Source organism: Phaethon aethereus (genome assembly GCF_964289735.1).
Source record: "Phaethon aethereus genome assembly, chromosome: 2".
NCBI lineage: Eukaryota > Metazoa > Chordata > Aves > Phaethontiformes > Phaethontidae > Phaethon > Phaethon aethereus.
This window is the reverse complement of record NC_138582.1, coordinates 137827986-137846639: the sequence shown is the minus strand read 5'-3', so window position 1 is coordinate 137846639 and position 18654 is coordinate 137827986. Positions and strand designations below refer to the sequence as shown.

Sequence of the window (18654 nt, the reverse complement as noted above, 5' to 3'; positions counted from 1 at the left end):
CCACCTCTCTGGGCAACCTCTGCCAGTGCTTCACCACCCTCATCGTAAAAAATGTCTTCCTTTTCTCCAGTTGAAATCTAAACTGTTTTAGTTTAAAACCATTACCCCCTTGTCCTATCGCAACAGGACCTGCTAAAAAGTCTGACCCCATCTTTCTTATAAGCCCCCTTTAAGTACTGGAAAGTCTCCCCAGAGCCTCTCTCCCCCAGGATGAACAACCCCAGCTCTCTCAGCCCGTCCTCATAGGAGAGGTGTTCCATCCCTCTGATCATTTTTGCGGCCCTCCTCTGGACTTTCTCCAACAGGTTCATGACTTTCCCATGCTGAGGGCTCCAGTATGATCTGGTTGACAGTGGTATTGACCCGTGCGCAGAAGATACACAGCCAGAAGTGTGCTATTTTGCATTCTTCTCTGTCATTTCTTGTGCATGCATGTCATGGTGTGGGCACATTATGGTCAAGCAGGCTAACCCGATACCATGTATCAACAGCATAATTAACACTGACATATTAGCATTATTTAATACTATCACCAGTATGTCATAGACTTTCAAACTGAGAAGAAAGTTATATGTATTTTTAATTATATGTGCATTTATCTTTGTCCTGTTTTTATCTTCCCTGCAGCAGTAGTAGCTAGATTTTAGTCTATTCAGATTCCTTAGATCAAAAGGGCATTTTCTGGAAAGTGAAAATATGCCTGTGTGCTGATGGGTGTAGAGAATTTGTATGTAAGTGTTCTCCTAGATAAAATATAAAGTAACTCAGAAACCCAAACACAGCTCAGTTTGAATTTCTGATAACAACTCATCACAGGTTTGAGTTTAAAAGCATTTCACATTCTGATGTGATTTACTGGCCACATTTGCCTTTATTACTGTGACAGAAGTGGTTGGCCTGATATTTGCATGAACTCTGGCAGGCTCAGGAGTGGAACTTTTGCTCGTGTAGTCAGTAGAGAAGAAACAGCGAACACTATAACATTTAAAAACTTTTTGGCTATAACAAATTAGATGGCATTTATGTTTGTGTTTTTTATGACTGTTTGACTCAAAAGCCTATTTGCAGAGAAAGAATCTGATTTTAGTAAATCAATATAATAAAGCCTTTGATTTTTTTACAAAAGCCAGCTAGCTGTAACTTCAGTGTTGGTATTTCAAGGCCTCTCACTGATATTTTAGAAGTTTGTGGTTGTTTGAGCTTCCTTTCCAGGCCCTGGGGAAATAAGAGAATGGTAAATCAAAGCCCAGATCGCTGTTTGCATTTATTTTACTTCTCATTATGACATGTATGCAAACACTTAAAAGAAATAGGCAAAAGGTATAATCATGATAAGATCCCTTTTATAGAGCAGAGGGGAATACATTTCCAGTCTAATTTATTACACTTCTTCTTAATACTATAAACTCAATGAGTGCCTCATCAGGTTTGACAGTTCACTTATACTTCTAATTCAATGATAGTACTGTTTAAAATAATTACTGATTCTTGAAGGATAATCCAAGAAAATAACTGCAAAGTATTTTTTCCGATCTGAAATGTGTCTTAATTTCTTGTGCTTTTCCTTTCCAAGCAAGGAAGTACAAATTGCAGTCAAGTACTTAACTGCCATAAAAAGTCATTGTGTTGCTTTTGAAAAAAATCTTCCATTTGCATTTGCTGTCTACTTTCTGCTTTCCTTGCCTGTGACAACCAACATCCAGACTATGATTGAGGATGTATAATTCATTAAAAATATTTAATAACATTCAGTGAAATCTAAGTGACACTTTCTTCAGCTTGGATGCATCCTTTAGCAAAATTGTGAGAGTGGAGAAAAAAATCTGCTGATTTTAAATATTGGGAAAAAAGTTTTATAGGTGTCATCCTAAATCTGTATGCTTTTGTCCCCATATTAAAATGGGGTGCTCTCAAGGCTGTCTTCTTTCACCCCGTACTCGCGAGACTGTTCTGCATCAAGCTTCTCAGGTGGCATAAAGAAGCTTTGGCTATATTGAATTTAACAGAGAAATGACAGATTATGCCAGCTGAGAATTGAGGTATAATATTTTAGCCACCAGAGCTGGGACGATAAAAGCATTCCACGGGAGGTAACTTAACCTTTCACAGTTTTTTGATCATCTGACTTGTACTTCTGATGTCATTAGTTATTCTTAAAATTTCATCTCCCAGCTCCCGCAGTCTGCCACGCGAGTCTTGCCATGGCACAGCTTCCCCCAGAAAGCCGTGAGCTGCCTCTCGTCTGGGGAACGGGCTCCAGGTTGGGACATTTTTCTGCAAGTTTGAACACTGAACAATTGCTGTAGTAGTTTTCATGCCAGGCTCCATCCTCCTTAGTCATGGCTATTCCAAACCACATTGCTCGCTTCATTTCCCGGCATCCTCACAACGAACACATCGCTCCTCCATTAGCTCTTTATTTACACTGGCAGTGAGGCCAAGCGCTGCCGCCTTATCAGTGTGCCAGGGCTGCTCTTAGATGGCAGAGTGAGCAATGCTCCTGTAATGCTGCTTCTCAGCGCAGAAAGCTCAGAAATTTTAACTCCTTTCCCTCTCCTCCATCTCTGGTTGGATGCTCGTGTCTTGTTGCTTGGCCACTCTTATCCTGCCCCTTCTCCTGCCAGTTACTTTGTCTCTCACCTGCCTGCCGAAGTGTCCTGCCTACCCTCTGCTCCTTATTCCTGCAACTTTCAGCCTCCTACAGTGTTTGATTTTTTCAATCTCTTCCTCTTTGGTATGTTCAAAGACACCGTTACAGCTGTTCTGGTCCTGAATGAGGTGGCACATAAATCTGGAGAATTCTAGGTTTAAACCAGAAAGTAAATTTAAAGTATTACCTTGGGCGTGGGGAGGATATCTTCCACTCTTTCTACCATTCTAAATGGCTCTTCTCTGTAAATTCCGTAGTGCTCTGATTATGCCATGATTGACTGATGGCTAATCCTGCAAAAAGGAAGATTTTTCACTTTCTTTGAATGAAGTGGCCAAATGGAGGCAGTTCCTTTTACACTAAAATGTGCAAAACTGTTCTGGTTTGTTTTCATTTTATGAAAAGCATATGAAAACTATGAAAAGTACTGGACAAGTTAATAATAACTTTAGGTGGGCTCTGTTTTGTAGATCAGAGTTCAAAAGAGCGCCACTAGTATAAACAGCTCTCCCATTCTCTCTTTTCTCTGTAATACTTCACCGAGTTGATGTCTGGGGTAAGGTGTGGCCATTTCTTGGCAGAACGATTCTTCTGGATTTTACTTGTTTTGGTGTGTTTTCAGGAAATTGCTTTTATTGCCCAATACTGAAATTGCTAGTTGGAGGAGCTTGTCAGCTGTCTCTTGTCACATGTAATTTTAATTTAACATTCCAACTTTTGCAGTCCTCCTTGCTCACTTCATAAACCTTAACTGCTTCTCCAGTAAAAGGCTGCCTTGGATGACCAAGGGCAGGAGAAGGAACCTCGCCAGCTTCATGCCCCGTTCCTCTCTCCAGCCTTCCTTACTGTTCCAGCCCAACAGCACAACCAAGAAATTCCTTTGGGAAAGGGTTAGCTAGAATCTCTGCAGTCCCAACAAATTCACACGTTTCTCTAATGTAAGAATCATAAACGTACTTGACAAGATGTTCTGGTAAGCAAATCTACTAGAATTCTTCACTGCATCTCAAATAAAGAATGGTGACTGTTCAGCTGATGGCAGCATACCTTGCTTAAGTTCCTGTTTTTAAAGATGGGGTAAATGTCTGCCAAGAAAGGTAACTGCCAACAAAAAAAAGAAAATTGCCCCTTTTGGGAGATGATGGTAAGAAAATGGTCTGGTTTATTTTCTGATATTTTCCTTTAGCACTTGCGATTCGGAAGATTTTAAAACTAGTCATGAGAAAAAAAGCTTGAAATGCCATCTCTTAGTGAAAGAATTACAGTCTTTCAGTGATTCCCATTTTAAGGAATGGTTTCAAAAAGCAAAGCCGCAGGGTTAAAACAAGCTCTTTTACCTCTTTTGACATATGCTCCAAGCATCTAATTCTATTCAGCAAGCATGCCGTTCTGCAAGTATCTTATTTTCTTTCCACAGAGTGTCAAAATCACTGCAGGAAGTGCCATCTATGGAATATAATTGATACAGACCCTCTTCTGAGACTATTTTTGTTGTTACGTTTCAAGATAAAGGCAATCGGGTGTTTATAGGAAAAATAAATACATATGCCTTTTGCAGTGTGTTGTAGCTGAAAATTAAATATTTTTCTACTAAAATGTTGGCATATTTCCTGGAATCACCAAGCTTTCAGTAACGTTTTTAGTTAATACTCTGCAGCCTACTGTTGTATTTACCGCAGCTGACATGAGCTCAGAGAGTTTGTCTTTATTTAACCTTAGAGAGGAATCCCAGGCTTGCTCTGTAGTCGGCAGAGCTGTTGGGAAGGATCTGCTCCAGACCACAGTGGAGAGTGCAGGCAGGGTCCCGCTCTGCATTGTGCCTGCTACAACCTCGTTCCATTGGTGGTACTGGAAATCCTGCAAAACAAGGCTCTTTAAAGTGAAGTTAGCCTTCATCAAGCTCTGATTAATATTTTCTTTCATTATCCATCCTTCTCCTTCTTTGACTAATGTCTTGGTGAATCCTGTTGTTAAAGTCCTGTATCCCACTGCTTCTCATGATGTTTGGAAGTTGAGGGCACTAATTAGGACACCTCTTTTCTACCTGAAAAATACATATATCTGTGTAGAAGGGGTGAAAAAACATAAAAAGCCACGATGAGAATAAGCATCCTGCATCACCTTTGCTCTTTTGAGATTTAAAATTACATTGGGGTGGCAGGGGTGGGGGGAAGATGCTTCAGCCAGAAGTCAAAGCTTTTAAAGACACTGATTTTGGTTCTCTGCTCTGTGACATATCTTTCGCACTGTTGCAGCTCCACAGGGCTGCTTTGTCTCTCCCTTGTCAGCTGGTAGCAAGTCAGGAGAATGTAAGTAGCCTGTGGCACTAGGACTAATGTGCCTAACAGACAGCAACAAGCCAGTTTGGTTGGTGATTTCATAGTTACTTGTTTGGAATAATCTCGTTGATGAGGTTGACTATTATCCAGCTAACTATTAGCTATTACAGTTTTAAGACAAGTTAGTGCTCACTGTGTCAGCAGTTGGTAGTAGTATTGGCGGTAGCCTTACTGTTAGCAATATTTTATGCCGGGAAATAAATGCTTGTCTTTATTTGCCAATAAACACTGGCATTTAAATGACACGAAAGATTATGTATTGATTTCTATGGATTCAAGTCTCTAATTGCATTTAAATGACACGAAAGATTATGTATTGATTTCTATGGATTCAAGTCTCTAGAATTACCTTAAAGTTTATTTTACCCTACATTAATGAATGAGATAAAGTTGAACTTGATGAAGTAGATATTCCAGTGCTAGATTTATTATTTGAGTGTGTGAGAATTCTTGAAAGTGTGTATCTTATCAAACTGAACCTGATTTCAGTTGTACATTTTACTAATGCTGGAAGAAAATTCCCATTGTTAGAAAAACCTAGAGGCCTCCCCTCAGGAGAAGTGCTGTGAAAACGAAGAAGTGGGATGTTTGTCAGAGATGGGAAGTATGATCAGCCTGAATCGCCGTGCAGGCCCTGTAGGGGTTGATTTGTAACTCATATCTGCAAAATAAACTGCGGAGTTCAGTTTGCAAACACTATTATGAACCAAACCCTGCCAAGGTTCCATTTAAAAACCCTATTGCGACCCAGACCCTGCGGGGTTTGCCAAGCTCCGGTTAACTATTATTGCGCCTAGTAAGGCTTATTATCCTGTCACAGAAGATATAAGAAAATCCATCTCTCCACTTTAAACACGATAAGCCTTTGTCACCTACAATGCAATTAATGTTAAAAATAGAAGAGCGCTGATGATAAGATTGCGACTTGCAGGCAATGAGCCATTGTCCAAGTACTGGAGACTTATCTGGAGGGCCAGGCAGGCTGCACGGTTTGCTGTCTGTTTGCTGATTGCTATTTCTCTCCCGAATTTGATGAAATATTCATGTCTTTGCTCTGCTCTCTGCAAGCACTATTGATTTCTTGTATAAACGCAGCTATATTTAGTCTAGACAAATGGAATGTGAATTGCTGCTGAATAAATGGGATGAAAGGCTGGGGGTTTGCCTGTCCATTTCTCTTGGTCTGTGGCAATTATTTATAATCAAGAGTAGTTTTTGTAAGTTAAAGGTGATTTTTTTATAATTTAGTGATTAGTCTCGGAACAAAAGTAAGCACTTAGACACAATTCTGTTGGGATAGCGAGTTAAGAAGCCTAATTATGCTCTGAAGTTTACAATCACAGTTACTAGGATTATAAAAAAAAAAAAAAAAAAGGCCCAGAAAGTTGTGTGTTTCCAGAATTTTGAGAAGAAAAGAATATGATCAGTAGAAGAGATTTGGTGCCTCGCCTCTTCTTTTTATAAAACTTCTTACTAACAGATTAATAGATTTGATCGTACTGTTAGAATTCAGGTCTCTCCATTTGCTGCAGTTTCAACTTTTGCTGCTTCAATTTTACTGCTCCTGCTTGCTAGAGTATTTGTTTCATTTTGGTTTTCTCCTTGAAAACAAATACAGCTGTAGCAGAGCAAAAGGAGAAAATATGCTTAAAATCTTGTTCCCTAGTCATTTCCGACAGCATGTTTGTTTTCAGTTAATAATCTTATTTTCCTGTGAAGATAGTGGAGCAGTAGGAACAGGAATGAATGTGTTTGTGTGCCACTGTCCTCTTGTGGATGGAATCAGAACTGCTGAGCTTTAGCAGAGACCCTCAGCTGCAATTTATTTTCCTATTGTAGAAATGTTACTTGCTAGTTTTTGGTTCTTTTGGAACAGATAAAGTTACACCCTGTCTTACACTCACTTAATGTGAAAACCTGAGCTTTGCAAGTACTGTAGTGAAAGTCATCAAATCTCTCTCTTTTGCTGCTTTTTAGTCCCTTTGATTTAAATGTGGAGATAGAAAAACACAGGATTCTTCATTAAGTACTTTAATGTATTAACAGTATATCAGTACATACCACTGCTGCAACGAATTGGAATAACTGAAATGTTTTCATTTTCTTAGAAGCCATATATAGTGTATTATACTCCAGGCATGGTGGTCACTTTTCATAAAGCTGTATTACACTTCTCGTTTTGTCTGTCAAATTATTTTCCTATAATTTTACATGTGTTATTCCTATGTGTTTGCCAGGTATATTTACACGCAGTAGCTATGCAGCATTGTGTAACACCATCCTCAGAAAATCTACAAGCTAGCTCTGGAAAATCTCTTGCAATGCAGTGAGAACTGGAAGGCCTTCATCTTACAGTGAAGAAGTGTCCCAAGTGTTTATTGTGAAGCCTTAATAGCGCCTGGGAGATTCTCACTAAATATCGGTCCATTAGGCTGTGACATGGTTTTAGAACTGGGTTGCTTGTTAGTCTCTTTAGCAGATTATCAGTCTGGGAGTATTTTTGCAGAGAGTGGGAAGAAAACGATAAAATAATACGTAATATATCCAGCTGCTAGTAGGAGTGGCTGAAGTTTACATACAGCATAGATTGCATTAATGTTTTGTTAGGTCTCTACATTGAAGCACTCTTTGAGTGAAATTCGTCTTTTCCCCAGTAGGAATGATCTCTATTCTGCTTCTCCAGTTATATTTAATATATATATGTTTTGGTTTTTTCTTCCCACAGTGGATGTAAAGTCGGAGGTTCCCGTGGGATTAGAGCCTATCTCACCATTAGACTTGCGAACTGATCTCAGGATGATGGTTCCCATGGTGGACCCAATTATGCGTGAAAAGCAGCTACAGCAGGAACTACTTCTGATCCAGCAGCAGCAGCAAATTCAGAAACAACTGCTGATTGCAGAGTTTCAGAAGCAGCATGAAAACCTGACCCGCCAGCATCAGGCCCAGCTCCAGGAGCACATAAAGGTAGCAACATTTTTCATTTATCCCTTACTTTATCTGCAAACTGAATATGCTTAGGCAGACATGAAAAGGTTTGCTGTGACTGAGAGGTGGTGTTTGAGTGCTAATTTCTCTGTATTTGGATGATAAAAGCCTTTTCAAGCAAAACTGCTAGCACCTACCAGCAAGTTGCTCACAGCAGACCAAGGCAGTACTATGAGAATCATCAAGCTCATGAAGCCACCACATCCAGAGAAAATCAAACTACCTATTTTAGAAAGCTGGATTTTCATCCAGACTTCAATATGGCTGTCTTTTCTGTATGTGCAGTTTTGAGTACATTAAAAGACTGGGTTTTTTGGGCTACTGTTTGAGTTTGAGCCCACAAATCAAACTGATAGGCAAGTGCATAATATTTGCATTTGTAAAACGCAGGCAGGCCCTGAAAGTGTTTTCACTCTTCTCTGAGCTGCCTTATAAAATGTAAAAAGAAAATTATTTATGAGATTACATACACTATGGTAAGATTGCTATAATGGATTTTGACCGGGAATTTATGATATTGCCTTTCTTTTCATTTTTTTCCCTTCTGATCTACTTTCCATTATGCTACTGTGCTAATTTCTGTCCAGTAGAGCTGACAAATACAGTGGAGCACAGCAGCCAGAGTTGGGTGATGCACTGGCAAAGAGCTCTGTGCAGTTTCCAGGCATTTTTGCCGAAAGAGAAAGAAGTGAAACCAGAGCAGCAGGTTCATTTTAGTGACAGCCAGTAATGCAGTATCCCACTTAAAAGACTGGGGAAAGTTGGTTGAGAGGAAAAGAAGTGTAAGCACAAACGCAAGAACTGATGCTCAGTTATTCAAGGGGGCTGTTTTAGCCAGGACTGACCTAGAAAACAGTGCAAACTGCACTTTCTCATGTCTTTTTGTTCTGTGCAAGTTACAACAGGAACTCCTAGCCATTAAACAACAGCAAGAACTCCTTGAAAAAGAGCAGAAACTGGAGCAGCAGAGACAAGAGCAGGAACTGGAGAGGCATCGCAGGGAACAACAGCTTCCTCCCCTCCGAGGCAAAGAAAGAGGCCGAGAAAGTAAGAGCCAATGTACCATGAATCCTAATAAGAGATTAATCTATTCCCCTTTGCCTTCTCCCGGCCGAGAAGGATGGTGAACAGGAACCTAAAGCAAGCCTATTACTGTATGAAGTGCACAACTAGAGAAGTGGAGGCTGCGCTTGCAGAAAGGCAGGGCCACCTGGTGCACCCACAGAAATACATTGCTAGTTTGTGTGCAGACGTGGAGGATTGTAGGAAAGCACATTTTGACAGACCTGTGTCTGTCACACATGCCTCTCAAGACTCTAGCTCTTTTTTACAAAAAAGGAGGGAATTTGAAAGCCTAAAGCTTCACTTGAGAACTTCTTTCTGAGGAGCTTATTTCCCATTACAGAAAGCACTACAAAACAGCAAAAAATCAAATTACTTGCTGATTAACTAATCTGAGCATTGTTTCAAGATTGAAAATGTAATGAAATATTTAAGGATATCTTTGTCTGAGACTTCTGAATACCTTTGCTAGTACTTTTTCACACTGCCTTGTGTTTGTTCTTGGTGCTATTTCATGAGGCCCAACCAAGAATTATTTCTAGCTCATATGTAGTTCTAAGGCAAATGATAGATATAAAGGATACTGTTGGAATTTGGTGCTCACTAGAGGGAGACAGACACAAATAATTCTCCTTAGTGAGGTCAGTTCAAAAATCAGGTTGAAGTACATTGTGAAGGTATTCAAACTGAAGCTGCCACAAGCAGCTATTGTTACTTGCCCTGCTAAATGACCACAAGAATTAACTGACAAAGACTGACGCAGAAAAGAGCTGTACATTATGTTCCTGCCTTTTTTTCTTGGGTGGAAAAATGTATCAGTTCAACAGTTGTAGGTGTACCATATTGTAGGCTTTAGAAATTAAGGTGTACATAGTGCTTCCAGTACTTCGGTGAACGATGGATCCATGAAAGCATCACCAGCCTATTGACCCAGCAGTGGGGGGGTGGCAGAAACTGCAGGAACAAAAGGTTCCTGTAAGTGATACAAAAAATCAGCTTCATATAAAAAGGTGGCCTTTATTAGTGCTCCCACCAAAGGAAGAGCATTGATGTGAACTCAGTGGTTCCCTTCTCATTTTGGCTTGTTGGGTGGCTGTTCAGAATGTGGCAGCCAGCCAAGCAGCACTTGTGACACCCCCAGGCCCAGCCCCAGCGCTTGCTGCTGCTGCTGTTCTACTTGACAAGTAGAGGAGGGAAGGAAGGTGCGGGGCGGGGAGTTAGGGACTGAAGCTGAGAGGTAGTAGAAATATTTTATGGGAACTGGGTCACAAGGGGACATGCTCACCAGCTAGCTGTGCTGTGTCAGGTTTGGGTAACCAAATAGAGAATCAGTATGCCTTAGTGCTGCTACTTTCAAATAAATGTTTTTTTCTTCCCTTTTTTTGTCACTGTTTGCAGAAAACAGAAGGATTTTTCCTTTTCATGCTTTTTTTATGAAGAGTATTGTGTCTGTGAGTAACGAAGCATGTCCCATGTTGCAAGTACGAATTGGCAGTTTAACCTGACATTGACATGCCCTACTTCTTGTACTGTATTGACTAGCCACCAAAAGAGGTCAAAATGCACTGTGTTTTCCTGGCATTTTGGTCTTTCTGTTGTTTTTGTCTCATAAGAGTAGAGTTATCAACTAAGACTCATGTTTCAGACTGTGGTCTGTCTTCCAGATATCACAGGTACAGGCTCTTAAGTGGCTTGAATAAAAAGGCTCACTGCTGGCTCTTTCTGCGGCGTTCTGCTCACAACCAAGACAGTGTTCAGAGGGCGGTTTTGCTGTGCTATTACTATTACTTTACTAAAAGAAAAAACATTCCTTACCACAAACTCAAAGTGACCTTTTGTCACTATCTTTTTAGTTCTATCCTTGGTTTTGTCTTTGGGAATTATTAGGAAATAATTTAAATTCTTTAGATACATCTGGCCCTGGATAGATGGCCTCATCTACTGTTGAAATATTCCTTATGACTTCACTGGATTTCTGGGCTATGGCCAACTTCAGTCTTCTACAGACAAACATTTAATCCAAATGTTATCTCATTTTGACTGATTTCCACCAATATTTTTTATAGTTTACAACAGTGCCAGCAGCAAGACACGGGCTCTTTCTGTGTTTTGGGTTTTGTTTTCTTTAAAAAATGTAATTTTTTTAAAAGTAAAGATAAGATATGTTTAATCCTGTGTGTCTCAGGGGCAGTGGCCAGTACAGAAGTGAAGCAGAAACTTCAAGAGTTCCTGTTGAGTAAATCAGCAACAAAGGATGCTCCAGCAAATGGGAAGAATCATTCCGTGAGCCGCCACCCCAAGCTCTGGTACACGTATGTTCAGTATTAAGCTGTTTCCTTGCCTCATCAAGGTATCTGTTAAAACTTGACAGAACGCTGCTCCAGCAGGCGTATTGAGAGTCTGCCTTCAGAACAAGACAGAAGTTCACCCAAGAAGTTAGCAAAAACCCAGAAGTGTAATATTTCTGGTTGAACAGTGCTCTATGTTCAGTCATGAGATGGGAGCTGTACAGAACAAGATGCTGTCAGAAATTTGTATGAACTTTTTAATTCAACTGTTTCATTTCTTGATGCTATCACAAGTTTTACAACTGTACCCGTCATTTTTCCAAGCTTCTTCAGTTTTTGCAGTTAGAAAAGCTTTGTGTTTCATTTACTTGGATTTTGAATCAGTTACAAAACTCGTTTCTTCTTGAAGCGATGCTGCTTTCTAGTGAAGTTACTTGAATGGTGTAAGTTGAATGGTGTAACTCACAGGATTTTGAGAAGGATAGTGGTCATTTAACTTTTCTTACTCTGATGTTTTTTAGTATCCAAACCTGCATATTCTTATGATGCCTTGGCCTTGATAAGAATGTACTTAGACTTGAAACAAGTTCTTTTATTGAGTCCTGTAATGGGCCTATTAGCATTTTAAGAGTTTTCAGTTTTTCCAGTTTTTACCCCCCTTTTTTTTTTCTTACTAATTAATTCCTTTTTAACTTCCTTATTACAAGAGACACGTAAGTCAATCCCAACAAAATGAGCTCTGGCTGCATTTCAGAAAGATTTCACTGTCATGCCCGAACTGACCTTCAATAGGACAAACAGAAATGCATATGCTACACTAGATTTCCATCTTGTACTTGTTCATTTCAAAAAGAATTACTGGAGGCCTGCCCTTGGAGTTTCCATTCTGAGTTAATCAGAGCATTGTGGTAACATGATTTAATACATAGTTACATTGTTTCTGGTAGAAATACAGTACTTGATTTTTTTTCCAAATAATGTGTAAAATTCTCTTAAGTATGTAAGTTTTCTGGACTAATAATCCGAGCTTAATTCTGAGTCTTCAGATGAGTGAGAATGAGGAGCTCTGCCGAGGATATCTTCTGCTACACTAGGGAGAGCAGTACTTCCTCTCACGGTAGTGCCCTTCTTGACAGCAGCGTATTATTGATTAACCACACTACATTGGAAAGATGGGGAGAGACTCTGTAAAAGGCCAAGTAAAATTATCTTCAGATAAACACAAAGTTTGGAAGTTTCCCTCCTTTACCTCTCTTCCCCTCTGAATAGAAAAATCAACCAAACAAAACCAACTGTCTCTGGGCCAAATGACGCAATTTCTTTGCAATTTGCAGTTTCCGTGTTCAGAAAGATCTGCCCACACTATTTCTTTCATCCAGCAGTTGTCAGAAAGCACTCTTAAGCTTGGAGCTTCTCTGCTGACGTGGGTGCTACGTGCTGCAGAGTGGTGTGCTCACTAAACTTACAAATGGAACTTAAATGCAGTGTTTTATCTACGTTGTCCACTAAACAGTTTGCCTATTTTTTTTCAACAGCTAACAACAACTCAATATTTCTGGTTAGTTTTATACAACCCCCCCTGCCCTGAAAATCCCTCACATTTTGATAGGAGAGATTGGATCAATGTACATCTATTTGTGTGTAGTAAACAAGACTTAAATGGCTTTTGCTGTGCCTCAGCTGGTTCATATTAAAATGCAACAAACTGAAGTGGTCAATTCCCCAAACTGGTGACAGATCCTGTCTGTAGGTCAACATGACTCTTATCCTATGTGACTTTTATAATGAGTGCAAAAAGCACGTTCTTGGGAATCCCAAGGAGTTCCATAACATACTGTAAAAGTGAAATTGGTTACATGAGCCTGTGGTTTGTGCACACTTGGAGGAACAAGAACATAAACACAGCTGAGACATGTGTACAACATGTGTAGATAGTTACTGCTGGTCACCTCAGCGACTGCTAATTTGTGACCTCTCTGTGTCTGCTGCAGGGCTGCCCACCATACCTCACTGGATCAAAGCTCTCCACCCCTGAGCGGGGCCTCGCCACCGTACAAATACACTTTACCAGGAGCGCAGGATGCCAAGGATGATTTTCCACTTCGTAAAACGGGTGAGTTAGCGTAGTTTATTCGAGCCCCTTACCCAGGAATTCTCCCACCCTTTATTTTAACCAGGCTGTCCATCAGCAAGGCGTGTATCATAATCCACAAAGCCTGTTCAGGATGTTACTATGGGTAAGTTCAAGGATCCTGACTGCATCTTTATGAGGTCGGACTGACCACGTAGTATCAAGAATTGGTGTTTCCCAATGCTAGGAGCTAGTGCAAGCTTCAGTCCTGATAACTTTAGTTTCTAAACAGACCATCATTTCATGTGATGACCCATGATAATGGATGCTTTATGGCATTATCTTCTTTGCCTCAGTATTACTTCTGGGTTTAATAGCTCTTTCTCTTTTGCATGGTAGATAGCAAATCTGTCTTCAGATGGTATTCTGCCTTTAGATAATGTTTTTCAGAACATTTTGAGGGGAATTCATGGAAAGAGGCAGAATTGGATTAATATTCTATTTTCTGTCATTGGTTGTCAAAGTTTGCATATATGCACACATTTATGTGTGCTTTTTACATACAGGAATGTGTAATATTGTACAAGAAAATGTCCATTTGAATGTTTCAGAATATTCCGGAGGATTTATCAGCTGAACCTTTTGTCTTGACAGCAGGTGAACTGTAGACTTGACTTTTTCTGCACCATAAAGAAAGTTAGAAGGATGGTGGTGGAGTCCATGTGGCTGTTGCCTCAGGTCCTTGGTGCAGTGACCGGTATCCAGGAATGCAGGGAGACACTAAGAGGAGGGGGAAAAAAAAGAAAAGAAAACATTAGATCGCTTATTGCATGAGTCTGCTGTTGAGTGATATAGTTACATTCAGAGAGAAAGTCTGACCCCCTACTGTGCTAACAGCCTTTGAATGTGATTTAGCCACTAGGAGACTGAAAACTAACTGCAAAACTGGTACTGACTTGAAAAGAAGTGGCATTTGGAACCAGCATACATTCAGAAAGAAAATCCAGTCTGTATCTAATACTTTGGGGCAGGCTCTCTAAGCTCATGTTATATCCCCAAATATTTTCAAAGGAATGAAAGCATGAAAAGCAAAATGCTAATTTATTCTAGCTGAATTACTCTTTGTACAATATGGTGGCAATATAACAAGATTCTATAAAATCTTTTTCAGGCTATTCAGTCACAGTAAGCACTTATGTGGTTCTCTGCTTTATACCACTGTACAACGTATATTTTCTGTGCCAATAGAATATACATTTTCATTTTTAAAAAAAAAGGATACACTCTACATCTTCAAAATTCTGTGAATTAATCTACATGTTTTTGAAATGCAAGTTTTAATTTTTCTTCATCTTTATATATCTTAAATGTTATTGATATTTATGATGTGTCAGACTGTTGATCTGTAAAACAAAACATTTTCAAACATTGTAACAGTAAAGTTCTCGTGCAGCTGCTAATACTTTTATATCTCTGTGGGGGTTTCAAAATATTCCTTAATTCAATTCCCATTGTCTGCATAAGAGGACTATAATATAATTAAATCCAGATGTTTTCTATATGTTATCCCAAATATTTGGGCATGCAATGCATCGGTTCCAAAATTGAACAAAGGACGTGATGACTCTCTGAAAAGATATCTACAGAATAAATAGACAAATACTAATATAATTATTAGCATAACTGTTTCTATGACATTTACACAATGATTCTGATAAGCAAATATAAATGAAGTATACAGCATGTTGTAGGTTAGCAAGGGAGTATATCTGATAGCTCTCCACATCTGTGAAAACAGCAACTGTTAAACATCGTGTTTACATGTCCAGTCTCTCTGTATACTACAGTGGTTTAATTCCAGCCTTCAGCAACATCCCCGCAAAGGTTCCGATGATTGTTCATCAGGTTAAGAGTAAAAGCAACAGGAACTAGATCGACACAAGTTAAATGACCCTAAACTGCTCTGGGTGGTTATAGGGCCATCCTCCAGGCAGAGGGGACACTGCGGAGCCTGTGTCATTCTCATGGGACCTTTCTAGACAAAGATGTCCCACGAACACTCATGTATATGGACAGGCTATAAGCCTGCAGAAATCTGACCTTTGCCATGAGGGGTGAACCTCTTTTCCTTTCCTCTAGGCTACGAATGCTTACTGCCACTGGCTCCTGGTAAACCCTCTGTGGTGCTGAACCTGCATGAAGTCAGCAATTCATATAAAAGCGAACCTCGCATTCCTTTCAGCCTTAAGAAAGGAATACCTGTTGTGGGTTTTAATTGCAGCTTTGTTTTGCTTCTCAATTTTATTTTCCATATTCATAATATAAACACAGACGTATCTTTCTCTCCCAAACTTAATATAATGCCCTTGGAAAATAATTCTGATTGAATCGGTTACTCTAAGATCAGATTTAATGGGCAGCAAAGCTGAGTGATGCTCTCCTGACATCCTAATGTGTTTTTCAGTGCTAAGGGAACAGCGCGTTGTAAATCATGAGCCTTGCTTGCTCATTTTCTTCTTCAGTAATCTATTAACCTTTGCTTAATTAGTCCTGAAGTGGCATCTCCTTATTAATCTTTTAAAAATTAATTCAGAGAGACTGTGGTAGAGAGGAAAATATTCTGTGCAACTTCTACAATTCTAACATCTAGAATGATGCAATACATAGATAACTAGGGAAACACTTAACAGTCTTGCTGCTCGTATGTTTACAGTTAGGTACCAGAGTTAACATCCTAGTGCAGTGACTGTGGTTACTCAGTGACTCTTAGCTGTGTGGATTATTCCTTTCTCTACAAGATGCAGCAGAACTTGTCAGCAGTAGGCTTCACAGAGCTTAGCTGCATGGAGGATTGGGACTGTCCTCGGGTCTAGAGGCCAGGATACGCAGCTCTTTGCACAGCTGCATTCAGATGCTCTGTGTTGACAGACTTTCAAAAGAGCGGAGCAAGGGGAGCTCTGGCTTCATTGGACAGATAAATATACCATAAGGAGAAGCTACACATCTGTAGCTAAGAGCAGAATTTAGCCTAAACAGCTTTAAGATCAGATTTTAAAACTGCCCACGACTTTCACCATGGATACTAGTTGTAACGTGTGTTTTCTGCAAAGCACCCAAAAGCCTGAGCAGCACATGGCTCATTAACTTTCAATGAGACTAATGCGTCTATATTACCCAGAGAGGTTTGAAAATTCCTCCCCGTTACTGAGCACTTTTGAAATTCATACTGACTGTTGTAAGAGCTCTGATGGGAGCTGTGCACTTTTGAAAACCTGATAATTTAATATGGGGAACTTTTGATTGCTGATCTCCATCATTCTGTCTATCTGTCCAGGAAAATATTATCTGCTCGATGAGGTTGCTGTAAAACTAACAAAAATGTAGCAAACAACATGGGTTTGGTAGGATAGAAGTTCTTTTCAAAGAAAGTGTTACTGGGTTTTTTTTTTTTTACCTTGTCTAAATGCAGAAATTCTGGCAAATGGCCATAGCATTTGCCTTTTCTTCAATCTGTAGCATTTCATTTTCTACGTGCAAATGTTGATGCAAACCAGCAAAAGCCAGTAAATTCCAATAAAGATTAGCCCTCTAACCAAAGCTTTTGGTGCTTTTTTAAAACGTTGCTGTAGATGAAATTTCTGCAATTTTGCCTCATGTTTTGGCTTTTGTTGGAAGAAATTCCTGGGGACACCATCATAACAAGTATAAACTGCTTTTTCTTTCCTGAGTTTAGCACAATCATGGCAGAGTGGGAATGTCAATCAGTTTATTTCTGTTTATTTTGGTTTTATGCCAGTTGAATCTTTCCGTGCTGATGGAGTTGTAAGCTTACAACTTGCATTTTGCTTAGGGATCTGAAGATCGCTCACAATAGTACTATTTGAGAAGATGTTTGTAGCTCGCTTTCCAAAAATTGGAAGCATGCTCAATTGAAATATAGCATGTTTTTTTTTAAAATAGCAAATAGTACAAGGTTCTTGCTTGGAGGGGCGAAATTATGTAATTTCATACAGGAAAAAAGAGGAGATGAAGGATTGTTTAATATTGTGATGAAAGAGAGGAAGAAGGCTGTACTGCACAGTCAGGAAGACCACTTTGTAAAAACCATATTAAGTTAACCTGATTAGGCAGTAGAATAACAGCATAGCTCTTGTGTAATGAGAGTAAAAGATTCCCGAATGAGAACTCAGCAGATGTAATTTTTTTAGAAAAGAAATTAATTAGAATATTTCCTTACCATCATTCTTTCTGTACTTAGTGACTCAGTAATTTATTGGAGCAGTTGAAACGGAGAAGAAAAACTTTGTATGTGAAAGTTTTTCTCCCCTTCCCTTTTGTGCCACTAAATTCCATTTCTGTGTGCATTTTCTAGGAAAACACTCTCCTGTGAAGTAACAGTATATGAAAAAGCTGGATTTCTTTTGGTCTTCAGTTAAAAAAACAGGCTTAGAGGATCACAAACCCTCAATTACAATGTCTGCCAAACTGAAGAAGTCAAGCTCAGTAGGGAGGAGCATTATTTTTCTCTGAGTTTACGAGCAAGCACAATAAATGGGAGAGGCACTTTGTTTATTGAAGCAGGGAAACAAGGCAAACATGATACGATCCTCCTCATTTTATCCCATTTTTCAGGGATGCTGAGCATTCCTGCCTCCCAGAGTCCTTGTTTTCCTCAGTTAATGAACAGGCTTGACAAATTTGGACTAGGTGATGTGCCCAAAAGAAATCACGGGTGCTTATCACAGAGTGAGCGGACAGTAAAAAAAAAAAAATATCCTGATTCCCAGCCCTTCTTTTTCTTTATTTCTCTTCCCATTAACCACCAGACTTTTTTAGCCTTCCTAAATTCACTATCGATAAGTTAAAAGGGAAAAATTAGTAGTAAGAGGTTTTAGAAAGAGAAGCAGCTTTCACTTGCAATTGAAGAGTGAATCTGAAGCAAACTGTTGTTAAACAGCTTCTTCCAAATTCATGTAATGAACAGGCCAAAACAGAGTTCAGCCCTTGGGAGCCAGCAGATCTAAGGAAATGTATTACCATCGCAGCGACTGTGCTGGGCTGCAGTCATCTCGGGTCCATCGGGGTTCTGCAGCCTCCTAAGCTGGGGGTGAGGAGGGAGGCACTGTGACTCTAATTTAGCTTGAGTTAGAGGGGAATTTTTTTTAAATAGCTTAAAACTAAATAAGAAGGAATGCTAGGGTGGGCTTACTGACACTGTCAGAGAGGAAAGAACTTGTGTAGGTATGCTTTGGTACC

The 18654-nt window shown here is 39.6% G+C and overlaps 1 protein-coding gene across 1 annotated transcript in view; it reads left to right on the top strand.

Annotated features, from left to right (window-relative positions):
• Nucleotides 1-7719: 7719 nt before the first annotated feature.
• The window catches only part of HDAC9 (histone deacetylase 9), a gene marked incomplete at its 3' end in the record, with an annotated part of 225766 nt that continues 214831 nt past the window's right edge, over nucleotides 7720-18654 (top strand). Inside the window, exons 1-4 of the mRNA XM_081996501.1 lie at nucleotides 7720-7956; nucleotides 8883-9024; nucleotides 11225-11351; nucleotides 13319-13440. Of these exons, the coding sequence (XP_081852627.1) occupies nucleotides 7786-7956; nucleotides 8883-9024; nucleotides 11225-11351; nucleotides 13319-13440 (562 nt within the window). The 5' untranslated portion in view covers nucleotides 7720-7785. The remainder of the gene's footprint in view (nucleotides 7957-8882; nucleotides 9025-11224; nucleotides 11352-13318; nucleotides 13441-18654) is intronic.